Source organism: Solanum pennellii, chromosome 6 (genome assembly GCF_001406875.1).
Source record: "Solanum pennellii chromosome 6, SPENNV200".
NCBI lineage: Eukaryota > Viridiplantae > Streptophyta > Magnoliopsida > Solanales > Solanaceae > Solanum > Solanum pennellii.
This window is the reverse complement of record NC_028642.1, coordinates 1,844,206-1,857,594: the sequence shown is the minus strand read 5'-3', so window position 1 is coordinate 1,857,594 and position 13,389 is coordinate 1,844,206. Positions and strand designations below refer to the sequence as shown.

The 13,389-nt window shown below is 34.1% G+C and overlaps 2 protein-coding genes across 2 annotated transcripts; one reads left to right on the top strand and one right to left on the bottom strand.

The window, feature by feature from the left end:
* Positions 1-814: 814 nt before the first annotated feature.
* Positions 815-7,316, top strand: LOC107023262 (FRIGIDA-like protein 3). Its single transcript, XM_015223892.2, has 4 exons — positions 815-980; positions 4,859-5,917; positions 6,173-6,348; positions 6,733-7,316. The coding sequence occupies exons 2-4, from the start codon at positions 4,870-4,872 to the stop codon at positions 7,147-7,149; spliced, it is 1,641 nt and encodes a 546-aa protein (XP_015079378.1). The 5' UTR covers positions 815-980; positions 4,859-4,869; the 3' UTR covers positions 7,150-7,316.
* Positions 7,317-10,413: 3,097 nt separating this feature from the next.
* LOC107021395 (rhodocoxin) lies at positions 10,414-11,206 on the bottom strand. Its single transcript, XM_015222051.2, has one exon. It carries the CDS (start codon positions 11,157-11,159, stop codon positions 10,674-10,676), a length of 486 nt encoding a protein of 161 aa, XP_015077537.1. The 5' UTR covers positions 11,160-11,206; the 3' UTR covers positions 10,414-10,673.
* Between the last annotated feature and the right edge of the window lie 2,183 nt (positions 11,207-13,389).

The window sequence follows — 13,389 nt, the reverse complement described above, 5'->3', positions numbered from 1 at the left end:
TTAAATTAGATTATAAAATCAAATTGATATGAACTTAAAATTTTGTCTAGATATTTTCTCAATTCACAATTTTGTTAATAGGGTAAAATATTGAAACATTTTATAATTACATTGACAAATCACATATTTCTCTTTAAAATAAATGTCTACAATAACAAATTTTTAAATATTCATAAATTTATAAAAAAAAAAATCACAGGTTAAAACTAGCTATTCTTCAATATAATTCTTTCATATTGTACAAATAATCTTCTTCATGCCAAGCACAAATTCTTTTTATAATATTTAAAATGACAGTTTTTTCCGAACTATACGTGTGGGCTATGTTTCATATTAAATTTTCTTTTAAAAAATCATGATTTGAAATTTAAAATCATTTTTTAAAAAAAATTGGGAGCATAATTTCATATTCGCCATTTCTAAATTTGAATTTCTATTCAAGCACAATTAAAGTAGAAATAACATTGTTTAAATATATAATAGTCATAAGTATGTTTTTAACAAGACCTTAACAGAAATGTGCGATCTCCAACTTTAAGTGTGCACTGATAAATATATAAACTTGAACGAATTGCTATGCATATCCAACATGATAATCCATTTAAAATATATTCGAAGTAATTTATATTATACCATATAAATCATAAATAAACTAAATAAAAATTTCTCATGATCAAACGAATACTTAGTATAACAATACCTTTATACTCGAATTCTAACAAAATTTAAATTTAGTCAATTTTCAATATAAATATCAAATATGGAATTTGAATTTTTTTTACAAAAATGTGGTAAGAGGAAAAAAAGGCTGCTGCAATGTGTGTGTCAGAAGCTGTCGTAAAATAGCAGTCAACATTCTATCACTTACTTTCCTCTTTTGTTCCTTCTCTCTTCAAACCATAAAACCCTCGCCACCAGAAAATGGCCTAATTTCTCCGGCGAAATTCGCCGCCGACACTTCATTTTGCGCCGCCGATCTCGTAAGCTCTTACATCTCAACTTCTATTTTAATTTGCTTTCTTTTTTTAGGTCACTCAGTAGCTTCAGATCAAGTATTTGCTCGTTAACACATTTACCCCCTTTTTTTGCTGTAATTTACAAAATTTGTGAAATTTGGAGCTCAATTAGCTAGTGTAGTAGCTTTTTACATGTTAATTTTGATGTTTTGTTGTTTGTTTAGCTTAATTCTGTTTGCGATCTGAATATCTATGTTTGCCGTTTACTTGGGTCGTGGAGATATTAGAGTGAGATATCTTACTGGTGTATAAGGCTCTTGTTAGCTCTGTGTGATTTAGTAATTTTCAGTGTGCTTCATGTTAATTTTTTTGGTGTGTGTGAAACAAAAAATAATTTTGTTTTTTGAAATTTTTAACTTCTGTGTTTTTTTATGTTTGTTAATATTTTGTTTTGGTTGAAGATTTGCATGTTAATGTGAGATAAAATATGAGCTTAGCTCCGTTCTCCAGTGTTACACTCCCTGCTTTCACTTTTACTTGTCCGCGATTACAAAACTAGATTTTTGTGTTTACCTTGTTTGTTAATCTTTTGTTTCGGTTGAAGACTTGCATGTTTTTGTGGGATGGGTTTTAGCTCCGTTTGCTAGTGTTAACACTCCCTACTTTCTCTTTTACTCGTCCACGATTACAAAACTAGAATTTTGTGTTTTCCTCGTTTGTTAATCTTTTGTTTTGGTTGAAGATTTTCATGTTAATGTGGGATAAAATATGAGCTTAGCTCCGTTCTCCAGTGTTACACTCCCTGCTTTCACTTTTACTTGTCTGCGATTACAAAACTAGATTTTTGTGTTTTCCTTGTTTGTTAATCTTTTGTTTCGGTTGAAGACTTGCATGTTATTGTGGGATGGGTTTTAGCTCTGTTTGCTAGTGTTAACACTCCCTACTTTCTCTTTTACTCGTCCACGATTACAAAACTAGAATTTTGTGTTTTCCTCGTTTGTTAATCTTTTGTTTTGGTTGAAGATTTGCATGTTAATGTGGGATAAAATATAAGCTTAGCTCCGTTCTCCAGTGTTACACTCCCTGCTTTCACTTTTACTTGTCCGCGATTACAAAACTAGATTTTTGTGTTTTCCTTGTTTGTTAATCTTTTGTTTCGGTTGAAGACTTGCATGTTATTGTGGGATGGGTTTTAGCTCCGTTTGCTAGTGTTAACACTCCCTACTTTCTCTTTTACTCGTCCACGATTACCAAACTAGAATTTTGTGTTTTCCTCGCTTGTTAATCTTTTGTTTTGGTTGAAGACTTGCATGTTAATGTGGGATAAAATGTAAGTTTTAGCTCCGTTTGCCAGTGTTATACTCCCTAGTTTCTTTTTTACTTGTTTACAAAACTAGATTTTTGGTGTTTTCCTTGTTTGTTTATCTTTTGTTTTGGTTGAAGACTTGCATGTTGTTGTGGGATGGGTTTTAGCTCCGTTCACCAGTGTTAACACCCCGTACTTTCTATTTTACTCATCCACGATTACAAAACTGGATTTTTGTGTTTTCCTCGTTTGTTTACTCTTTTGTTTTGATTGAAAACTTGCATGTTAATGTGGGATAAAATGTAAGTTTTAGCTCTGTTTGCCAGTGTTATACTCCCTAGTTTCTTTTTTACTTGTTTACAAAACTAGATTTTTGGTGTTTTCCTTGTTTGTTTATCTTTTGTTTTGGTTGAAGACTTGCATGTTATTTTGTGGGATGGGTTTTAGCTCCGTTCACCAGTGTTTACACCCCCTACTTTCTATTTTACTCATCCACGATTACAAAACTGGATTTTTGTGTTTTCCTCGTTTGTTTACTCTTTTGTTTTGGTTGAAAACTTGCATGTTAATGTGGGATAAAATGTAAGTTTTAGCTCCGTTTGCCAGTGTTATACTCTCTAGTTTCTTTTTTACTTGTTTACAAAACTAGATTTTTGGTGTTTTCCTTGTTTGTTTATCTTTTGTTTTGGTTGAAGACTTGCATGTTATTGTGGGATGGGTTTTAGCTCCGTTCACCAGTGTTAACACCCCTACTTTCTATTTTACTCATCCCTGATTACAAAACTGGATTTTTGTGTTTTCCTCGTTTGTTTATCTTTTGTTTTGGTTGAAGACTTGCATGTTATTGTGGGATAAAATTTGAGTTTTAGCTCCGTTTTCCAGTGTTACATTCCCTAGTTTTTCGTTTACTTTTACAAAACTAGACTTTTGTGTTTTCCTTGTTTGTTAATCTTTTGTTTTTGTTGAAGACTTGCATGTTAATGTGGGACAAAGTATTAGTTTTTGCTCCGTTCGCCAGTGTTATCGTTCCCTACTTTCTCTTTTACTTGTTCACTATTACAAAACTGGATTTTTGTGTTTTACTTGTCAGTTTTAACTTTTCAAGGTAAGAGGATTATTTTTCTTTCATGTTTTAGCCTCAGTATTAGTTACTTCTTTCCTAAACCAGTTTGTAAGACCTAATACTAACCATCAATTAATAGGTTATTAATATGTTTCTTTAGGCCTAACGGATGTGCAAAATCCAAAGTGGAAAAGTAAAAGTGAACGGAGGAAGTAACTTCTTACGTGTTCATTTGATTCGTTATTATTTTCAAATTTAGTCTTTTGTTGGCTATCAGCGTATTTTTTTGGGCGGTTACTTAGGTGCAGGAGCTATTAGAGTGCGATATTGTGTTTTGGTCCTGTTGTTAAATAATTTATGTTGACTTCTTGCATTTTGCTTTTTTATAATCTTTTTCTTTGTTAGTATTGAAGTGTTTTTTCTTTGGTTCTATTTATTTTTAGGTGTAGTGTTTGCTAGGTATCTTTTTTTCTGTCTGTTGAAGACTTGCATGTTCCCCAAAGGTAGGTGTTAAGTGTAAGGTCTGTGTACATCCTACCCTACCCATATCCCACTTTTGGGATTACAATGGGTATGATATTGTTGTTGTTGTTGGTTGGTTGAAGACTTGCATCTTAGTTTAAGATAAACATGAGTTTTAGCTTACTTATAGTTAAGGGAAATACCTAATATTGCCTCACAAGAGGAACTAGAGAATTCATGTGGTCGATGCTAACTAGTTTTGGATTTCAGGTTAAGTTGATTGATCGATTGATGATTTTGTTTACAAATCTTAAATTCTGAGTTTCTTGGTTTAGTTTTCATGAGTGAACTTGATTTGGCACATTAAGAGCGTATTTTGAACTTGTCGTCGTCATGCAAGGTTATTCTTGAGAATTGAAGAGTAGTAGGTACTTTAGGCTGTTATGGATATTTTCTTTCCTTTTCTCTATCTGCATGTATTATGAGGTGTGTTCCTGTTGATGTGTTGGTTATAAGGAAATCTTGCCTTATTTCTAACAATGATGCTGTTGAAAAGGTTATTCATGAGAATTAGAGAGTAGTAGGTACTTTATCAGAAGGCTATTTTGGATATTTTCTTTCCTTTTCTCTCTCTGCGTGTATTATGAGGTGTATTCCTGTTGGAGTGTTGGATCTTGCCTTATTTCTAACAGTAATGCTGTTGAAGAAGTGTAGTAGATAGTAGATACTTTATCATCCATTGGTCTTGATGAAAAAGTGGAGTTCAGTTAAGGAGCATCTGTGACCAACTCTGAAATACTAAAATCCAAAAAGAGATAGGATAAGAAGGGATGGTTCCGATATATTAGAACATTAAAATTGTGTTAACCTCAAATCTTAGTTAGATTTATCTTTTGACTTTTTATAGGCAGCTATGGGTTTGTATACTGATCTCTTTCAATAATTTGTCTAGATATTAGACTCCGTAATGTAAATGTTTTCAAATTAAAAATAAAGAAATTGGAGTTCTTTTAGTTAACAATATTGAGAACTTGTTCTTATTTCTTGTGTTTCATCTCTCAATGCTTTTAGGAATTTTTACCATGGAAGATACACAATCAGTTGCAACACTGATGGACTCCACAACCTCTAAGATACAGCAGCTGCAGAAAGCATTTGCTGAGCTGGAAAGTCATCGTGCTGTTACACTAAACCTGAAGTGGAAGCAACTCGAAGAGCACTTTCATGGGCTTGAGAAGTCCTTGAAGAGGCGCTTCACCGAATTGGAAGACCAAGAGAAAGAGTTTGAAACGAAAATAGTTCAATCTAAAAAGATATTGGAGAATCGTCAAGCTGCTGTTATCTCTAGTGAGAAAGCTTCACTTGAGAGCCTCCAAGAGAAAAGAGATGCTGCCGTTTCTGCCATTACTATTGCTATGGAGAAGCATATGAAGTCTAATTGCATGGAACCTGCTGGTGCTACTCCTGAGGTGCAAGGTGAGTCGTCTATGTTTGATGCAAAGCCTCTTGATTACATACCACTTGAGAATACAGAGGATAATATGAAGCCTTTCAAGAACGGTGTTGTGGAAGTCAGAGGTTATCCAGATTTAGTTAAATTATGCCAATATATGGACTCGGAAGGCCTCCACAAATTTATATCTGACAACCGCAAGAACCTGGCTGCTGTAAGGGAGGAAATTCCATCTGCTTTAAGAACTGCTGTTGATCCTGCCTGTTTGGTGCTGGACTCACTCAAGGGTTTTTACCCCTCAGAAATGTCAATTTCAGATGCTAAAAAAGATGCAAATCTTTTAGGTCTTCGCCGAACTTGTATTATGCTTATGGAATGCCTTAGCATTTTATTAACAACACTGGAATTGGATTCTGTTTCAAGTTTAATATCAGCAAGTGTTAAGGGACGGGCAAAAGCTATTGCTGAGGAGTGGAAACCAAAGTTAGATGAGCTTGACATTGATGCAAATAATGGGAATTCTTTGGAGGCTCATGCATTCTTACAGCTTCTTGCTACTTTTGGTATTAACTCCAACTTTAACCAGGAAGACCTGTACAAGCTGATACCCATGGTTTCACGTCGTCGCCAAACAGCAGATCTCTGTCGTTCCCTTGGATTGTCTGAGAGAATGCCAGGTTAGTTTTCGGAAATACTTGAGTCCATGGCTAGAGATTTTTATATGCTTATATTTTTGATGGAATACATGTCTCTTGACAGAATTGAAATTCATAACTGTGTACCTCTCCCTGTTCATATTTTCAAGAATTTAGCTTCACATAAGTGGAACAGTATTCCCTGTCATCTATTGATATCGGTCTAGGAGGTCAAGTTGGCTCATATGCTTCCGATTTCTTAACATTCGTATGGTTTCTACTTTTGCATTTCCACAGGTGTTATTGACGTGTTGGTTAATAATGGGAGGCATATAGATGCTGTTAATCTAGCTTTTGCGTTTGAGCTGACTGACAAGTTTTCACCTGTTTCACTACTAAAATCTTACTTGAATGAAGCAAACAGAGTATCTTCACCTGTCAAATCTGGAAATGCACCACCTACTACTGCACAGGTGTGTACTCTGTGCCTTGGCATATTTTGAAATTTTCACTATTTTGTCTGAATGAGCAAGGGGAGCCTTGGACAAAGGGTATCCGTGTGACCTATAGGGTTTGAGCTGTGGAAGCAGCCACTAATGCTTGCACTGCATTAGTGTAGGCTGTCTTCATCTTACCCCTTGGAGTGCGGTCCTTCCTGCTAACACGTATGCTTTGTGCACTGGACTGCTTTTTTCTTTTGTCCATATTGCTTTGTACAAGTTCTCACTGTAATATCATGGTCCGTGTCCAAGAATCAGTTTCTTCTCTAGTTCTCTTGGGTTGGGAGAACAAGTGCTGCTTATGGAGTTATGCAGTCGATGCTCTTCTGCTAATTATTGCGTCACCTTTTGTTTCAGAATGATGTCAACGAGAAGCAGCTGACTGCACTGAAGGCTGTGATAAAGTGCATCGAAGACCATAAACTTGAGGCGCGATACCCTGTGGATCCTCTCCAGAACCGGATTCACCAGCTGGAGAAAGAAAAGGCAGACAAGAAAAGAGCAACTGAAGTTGCCAAACCTCAACCCAAGAGACCTCGTGCCAATTGCGTAGGAAACGGAGCTCGAGCAACTAGTGGTGCCTCTGACAAGAACTTCTATGCTAGTAGAATGACTGATAGGTATCCACAGTACATATATGACCGACCATATGCTTACCCTGGACCAGCTGACACCCACGTTCCGCCATTCCTTGGTACTGCCTACAACTTCCCTCCCGGACAAGGCAACTTCTTTGGAAATGGTTACCACTATCAGGCAACTTACCTGCACTAATTGCTAGACTTTGCTGAAGATCCTTTTAGCTGTTAGTGTTAACCCTTCTGCTTAACTAGTACTGATAGTAGAGCCTAGTTAACTTCTATTCTGATGTAAAAGCTAATACTGTGATGTTTTAATATATGCACACTGCCTTTCATGTTAATATTTCTTCATCCTTTTGATTTTGGTTTTTCCTTATATGACGCTTCGATGTTTCTTGTAGATCCTTTCATCTTTTTCCCTACTTCTGGGAAAATTCTCCTTTTTCTTTTTCCTCTCTTGCTTTAGGAAAAGGAGTTTATGAGGAAATGCTAGTGTTTGAGAATTATTGTTTTAATTTTAAGGGTACGGTCTAAATGCAGTGGGATTTTACAGTTTGGTATTTAATTTGAGAAGGATAGAGGAGTGAATCCGTCATTCATTGTTCATCGAGTTTTGATGTTCAAATATTTAGAAAAGAAAAGTGAGGATGAAGTTCCTGAAAATTTTACTTGAATCCATTTAATTTATTTTCACTGATGAGAATTGTGTTTGAAAATCAACATATTTTGAGTGTATTTTCTTGCCCTGGAACCACATCAACAAACCGATTAGATCGCTTGGCCACACTAGGTTCATATAGATTTTCTCTCCTATGAAGCTTATTTTCTTTTGATAAGAGTGGAGTCCATGCAATCACACAAAGAAGTGTAGCTGCTACTTCCCCCACCATCATGCAACTCTACCAACCCGGGCTTTAAAAAAATGGAAAGGAACGACCTAGTTTTGTTTCTTGAAGCATTCATATTTCTATTTATTTGCTCTTTGTTCAAGTCTATAATCTAAACACCTCCAAAATCTTGTGAACCTATTCCATAAACAACACAAAATTCCTCACTTCACCACTCGTTTACACGGCCACACTGAATAAAAGAAATGATGGTGTGTCCGCCACTTTTCAGCAAAATTTTGTTCACAGCTTGGAGCACAATCTGGGTAGTCCATGCTCAATATCCCAAGTTATCTCTTTGGTGGTCCCTGGTATCATATTGGGCAATTTCAAAGTGAGCACCATTTTGAACACGAATTTAGACCCTCGTAACCCAAATCAAAAAGTATCTTGAACTCAAGTTTTATCACTTCAATCTTCAGGTGTTTACCACAGATCCTGTCATTGAGCTTTTAGTAAATGAATATCTGAAAGTGGAACCTTGAAGTATTTGCTCCTGAGATCGAATTTTCTGCTTCAGCCTTATTGTTATTCAGCCTAAGTTCGCCTTACACGACTTTTTGGTCTAGTTTCTCGCTCAATTAGCAAGTCTATAGACTCCCAGTGCTTGTGGAGCCAAGATTCTAGATGTATAAATTGTTTTTTCTTTTGATAAGCTACCCCCAGTTTATAATCTAGTTGCGACATGTGATATGACTAAATGAAAAAGAAGGCTAGACAGTAGAGATAATACAGACCTAAGTAGTCAGAAGAACTTCACCTGCACTTAAATTAAGAAATTAGAAACAAATATCAAAAAGCTGAAGTGAATGATCATAACCTGAAAAAGGACAAGTATGTAAGAAATGGTGAAAGGTGCACCTAACTATTTCTGATAGTCAATTCAGTAGATTATCAGTTGATCGCATGAGTTTCTCACGATACATTGGTCTTGAGATTGGAATGGCCATGGTCTGGACCAGTTGGGTCACTCATTGGCTCAGTAGGAGCACTATATGGGTCATTTATTGGCTCTGTAACCTACATAATTTGCGACCTTCTGAATGCCAGATGATTCATAAGAGTACCAACAGGAACACTAGTCACATTTCTAAAGACCCACTGTAGAAGCACTCTATCTGAGACTGTCTCACCCCTACGTCCTGACCTCCCAAAAAATTAATGTTGAAACAGTATTTGATTTTCTCAAGTAACCCCATATACAGTCCTCCGCAAGAGTTTGTTTTAGAACCTCTACTCTCCAAATCAAGGATAAATATATTTGCAAGTCAACATATTTGTCTCATATGGCATACCACATATTCCTACTTAACAAAATAGCGTTTGAATTGCTGGCAGAGTGCAGTTACTAAAAAGTATACTCTTCTTTATTCGAACCTATTGGTCTCAAATCTTTCTTCTGCCTAAGGAAATCGTGGAGCAAATAGTAAGGATCTATAGAACCTTCCTTTGTCCAGGTAATGTAGAAGTTCCAAAAAAAGCATTGATTGCCTGGGATACTATGTTTGCCTATGAGTGCAGGTGGATTAAATCTACTCAATATTGGGCACTGGAAAAAGTCTGCGGTGTGCAAATTTTGCTGGAACTATGCAATAAGGAAGACAAACTGTGGATTAGATAGGTTCACCTACATTAGATAAAAGATGGAGTGATGGACCAGTGTGTGGCACTGTTGCTAACCAAGCTTCCTGGATAATCAAGAAGGTGTTGGAAACTGCTACCTACATGGAAGCTACTGGTTCAAATGACCCTGCAGAACCGAAGGCAAGGTATTCTCAGTAAGGATAATGTTCCTAAAACTCATGGGGTCATTGCCAAGAGTAAGTTGGAGAAAACTAATCTGTAGGAATCCTGCCCCTCCTAAATGGATTTATGGTGTATCTAGTAGCTAATGTAAAGCTATATACTAAATATAGGCTGATTAAACGAAGAGTAAATGTGGATCCTATCTGTCATCTGCGTAAAGGAACTGATGAAACACTGGACCACTTAATTCTTCAAGTGTCTCATAGGTGCAGATATCTGGTGTAAGCTACTAAGCTGGAAAACATGGATGGAAGTATAGTACAACTGTACAAGACAAACAATGCACATCTATTCTAATATTGAATGACACTATCTGCATGCATATATTAGGTCTGGCATGAGAGGAGCCAAGCAGTGTTGGAAGGGAAAAGATGAACCGTTGCTGCAATAATTAAACATGTAATCCAAGATGTCTATATCCGAGCTTGTATGAAGCTAAAGCTAGCTAGTATCCTTTCATCCCTTAAATTTCTACCATAGCTAGTTTGAATGGGTGTTGATGAGGAGTAGTGGAGATATAGAGGACACTGGGACTATGTCCAGTATCCCTAGCTGTCCTTTTTCTTTGCATTGAGCTATTTATTATTATTCTTACTTGGTAATAAAATTCCTAATGACCAAAAAAAATAAAATAGAATCCAATAAAATACACAGACATCCAGTAGCAGATACCGCAGATGCCGAATATCTCTACCTAAGGAAACAATTGTATATGAATTGTGTAATTCAAAAGGCTACCATATACCCAATAATTGTCAGATAAGTATAGCAATACATTCTTACAAGGATATGACATGAAATGGGAAATCATTCATTTCAAAGTTAAAACACACAAAGTTGTGAACTTCAAACAGTTTCGACATCATATTGCCACTTAGTTCGAATTGGGAACATTCCAATGGCTTAAACATACTGAATAATTAAAAAAAACATCATCAAGTACCAAAAGTTTCCATATATTATTATTATTATCTCAAAACACTAAAATTCCAATTCAAAAACCTCAACAAATTTTCATTTCACCTTACGGGATATCCCAAGGCTTGGGTTCAGGAAGTGCCACAACCATACCTTGAAGTTCCTGGGAAAGAACCACCTGACATCCAAGCCTAGAGTGCTTGTTCAAAACCCTAGCTCTAGAATTCCTCTTCAAAACATACTTTTCATCATACGAAGCTGGTGGAAGCTTCTCGAGCCATTCCTGAGCAATGTGTACCTCACATTCAGCTGAACAAGCATCGATATCTTCAAGCCGATGAGAATCTGGGTCAATTAACCCCTGATTCGTTAGTGCTTTGAGCAGTGTTTGACCCGAGAGTCCGACAACATCGCGTTTGTTCCCGTCTGGATCGACAGCTGATAGCTTGACAATCCGATCGGCGACCTTGGCGGAAGCCGACGGCGACGACGATGAAGCGGAAGATCGAGCGATTGAGGATCCGAAGGAGGATGATAGAGAAGTGTTTCGGGCGATTCGTGAAGCAAATCTCCGTAGATAAGCGATCGCCATTTTTTGAAGAAAAATTTGGGAATTGGTGATTGTTAGTAAAAACTTTTTGGTTTATAAAGATTGGCTAGTTTGTACATATTTTAGTAGTAACTTTTTAGTTTTAAATTTACCAAAACATAAAAATTATAGTGAAAATTACACGAGGAAGGTCTTTTATTTAATAATTATCACTTTTAAATATATTTTTAATTTATTATTATTTTTGTCAATTTTTAGCAATATTTACTTAAAATAATTTTAAAATAACATTAATACATGTTTTAAATTTTAATACAACACTAATTCATAATACAAGCTTCAGTTTATAATTTTTCTTAAAATTTACATATGTCATACAAATTAATTATAACAATTTTTAATATATATTTAGTATTTTTTTCTCACTACTTATAATTTTTATATAATATAAATGAATTATGTATAGCATTTTAACATAAATTGTGTAGTGATATGATAAAAGATTTCATAACATTCATACATATACTAGACATGTGTTAATACTTAATTAGAAGACAAAAAAATGATCCGAATTTTTATAGTAAACCAATCAACTTCTAAAACAAAATGTTTAAAAAAAATTTATTCCTTATTCTTTATTCTTTATCATAAGGCTAACATTTTTGCAAGTCTTCATGTTGTGATCTTGTTATCCATAGTTTATCTTGAGTGAATTTCTTTTAAAAATAATTATTTATTTTAAATATACTCTCTAATTCGTAAACTACATAAAATATCTATCAACAATTATTTAAATAAGTAATCTAATCGTAAGAAATGAGAGACATAATAAACGGTCAAATGAATTAAATTTAAACTAAAAATGTATTACACTCATTTTAAAGTTGAATTAGAAGCGAATTAAACATGAATTCAAAATGAAGCAAACGAAAGAGCACTATGTGATTTGCAAACTGAATAAAACTTACATCAATAATGAATTAAACAAGTAATTCAATCATAACAAATCAATCAATAAACTGCAAATGAATTAATTTGTATTAAAAGTGCATTACACAAACATTAAAGTTGAATTAGAAGAGAGAATTATGCATGGATAAAAAAATGTTACTAATGAAACACCACACAATAATCTATAGAGTGAATTAAGTTTATATCAATAATGAATTAAATAAGTAATCTAATAGTAACAAATAGTAAACTACAACATGAATTAAATGTGCGTTAAAAGTGTATTACACAATATTAATGTTGAATTAAAAGAAAAAATTAACAATGAAAAACGTAACTAACGAAAGACAAGACAATAATTTACAGACTGAATTAAACTTGTATTATTCATGTATAAATTATGTATTATAAGTATCTTATAAATTATTTTGGTTTGTATCTCTAAGAACATGAGTGATGTTTGCAATATGTATTGTGCCTATGTTATAAATGTATTATTACAAATGTTTTCTTAAATTATTTTGGTTGATACCACTATAAAAAAAAAGTGAAGTTTGTAATACAAATTTAATACAATTGCGATATAGTTTCACAAACTTCACTTTTTTTCGAGTTTCAATCTAATTTTTTTCCAAAATCAATTATAAACTTAATCAAACCCTCTTAAAATTGAGATATAAACTTCAAACGACATTTTTAATTATTTTTAGGAACTATCTATCCAAATTAATCACAAATCCGTAAAATTCAAAATTTGAAGTTTTATAATGACCATTAATGGTGAACTTTTATTTCTGTAATTTTAGAGATCTGAAATTTCTGCGTAAAAACGTGAATTTGTATAAATTTATGGTCTTTTTATTCCCCTTTTCATCTTGTTTTTGGATAAAAATAGTGACATATTGACAAAAACTAATTGATGATGATTTTTTTAGATGAAAAGCCCAAAGAAGAAGAAGAAAAAGAAAAAGAAGATAAAAACGCAAAAGAAAGAGACGAAGAAGTAGAAGAGTAAAAAAAAAGAAAGGGAAAAGAAGCTTAGGAGTAAGAAGACAAAAAGAGACGAAGAAGCAGAACAATGAAAATAAGAAAAGGAAAAAGGTTTGAGAAAAGAGGCGTTGTACAATTTTCTTAATTCTAAAAAAATGTTATGTTTAGTTTTAAAAATTATGTTGATATAGATGATAAATATGTTTATAATATAGCATATTTATGTGATTTACCCAAAAGTATATTTGTATGTTATTGTTATAGTTTGCATAACTATGTTTCATAACAAATTTTGTATTTGTTATGAAACATCAGATTTGTATAGATCACA

What these genes read in the sequence shown, in the direction of transcription:
- LOC107023262 (XM_015223892.2), top strand. Translation starts at nt 4,870, where the DNA reads ATGGAAGATACACAATCAGTTGCAACACTGATGGACTCCACAACCTCT. An exon ending in ATTGTCTGAGAGAATGCCAG is followed by an intron (nt 5,918 to 6,172) that starts GTTAGTTTTCGG and finishes GCATTTCCACAG; the next exon opens with GTGTTATTGACGTGTTGGTT. An exon ending in CACCACCTACTACTGCACAG is followed by an intron (nt 6,349 to 6,732) that starts GTGTGTACTCTG and finishes CTTTTGTTTCAG; the next exon opens with AATGATGTCAACGAGAAGCA.
- LOC107021395 (XM_015222051.2), bottom strand. Translation starts at nt 11,159, where the DNA reads ATGGCGATCGCTTATCTACGGAGATTTGCTTCACGAATCGCCCGAAAC.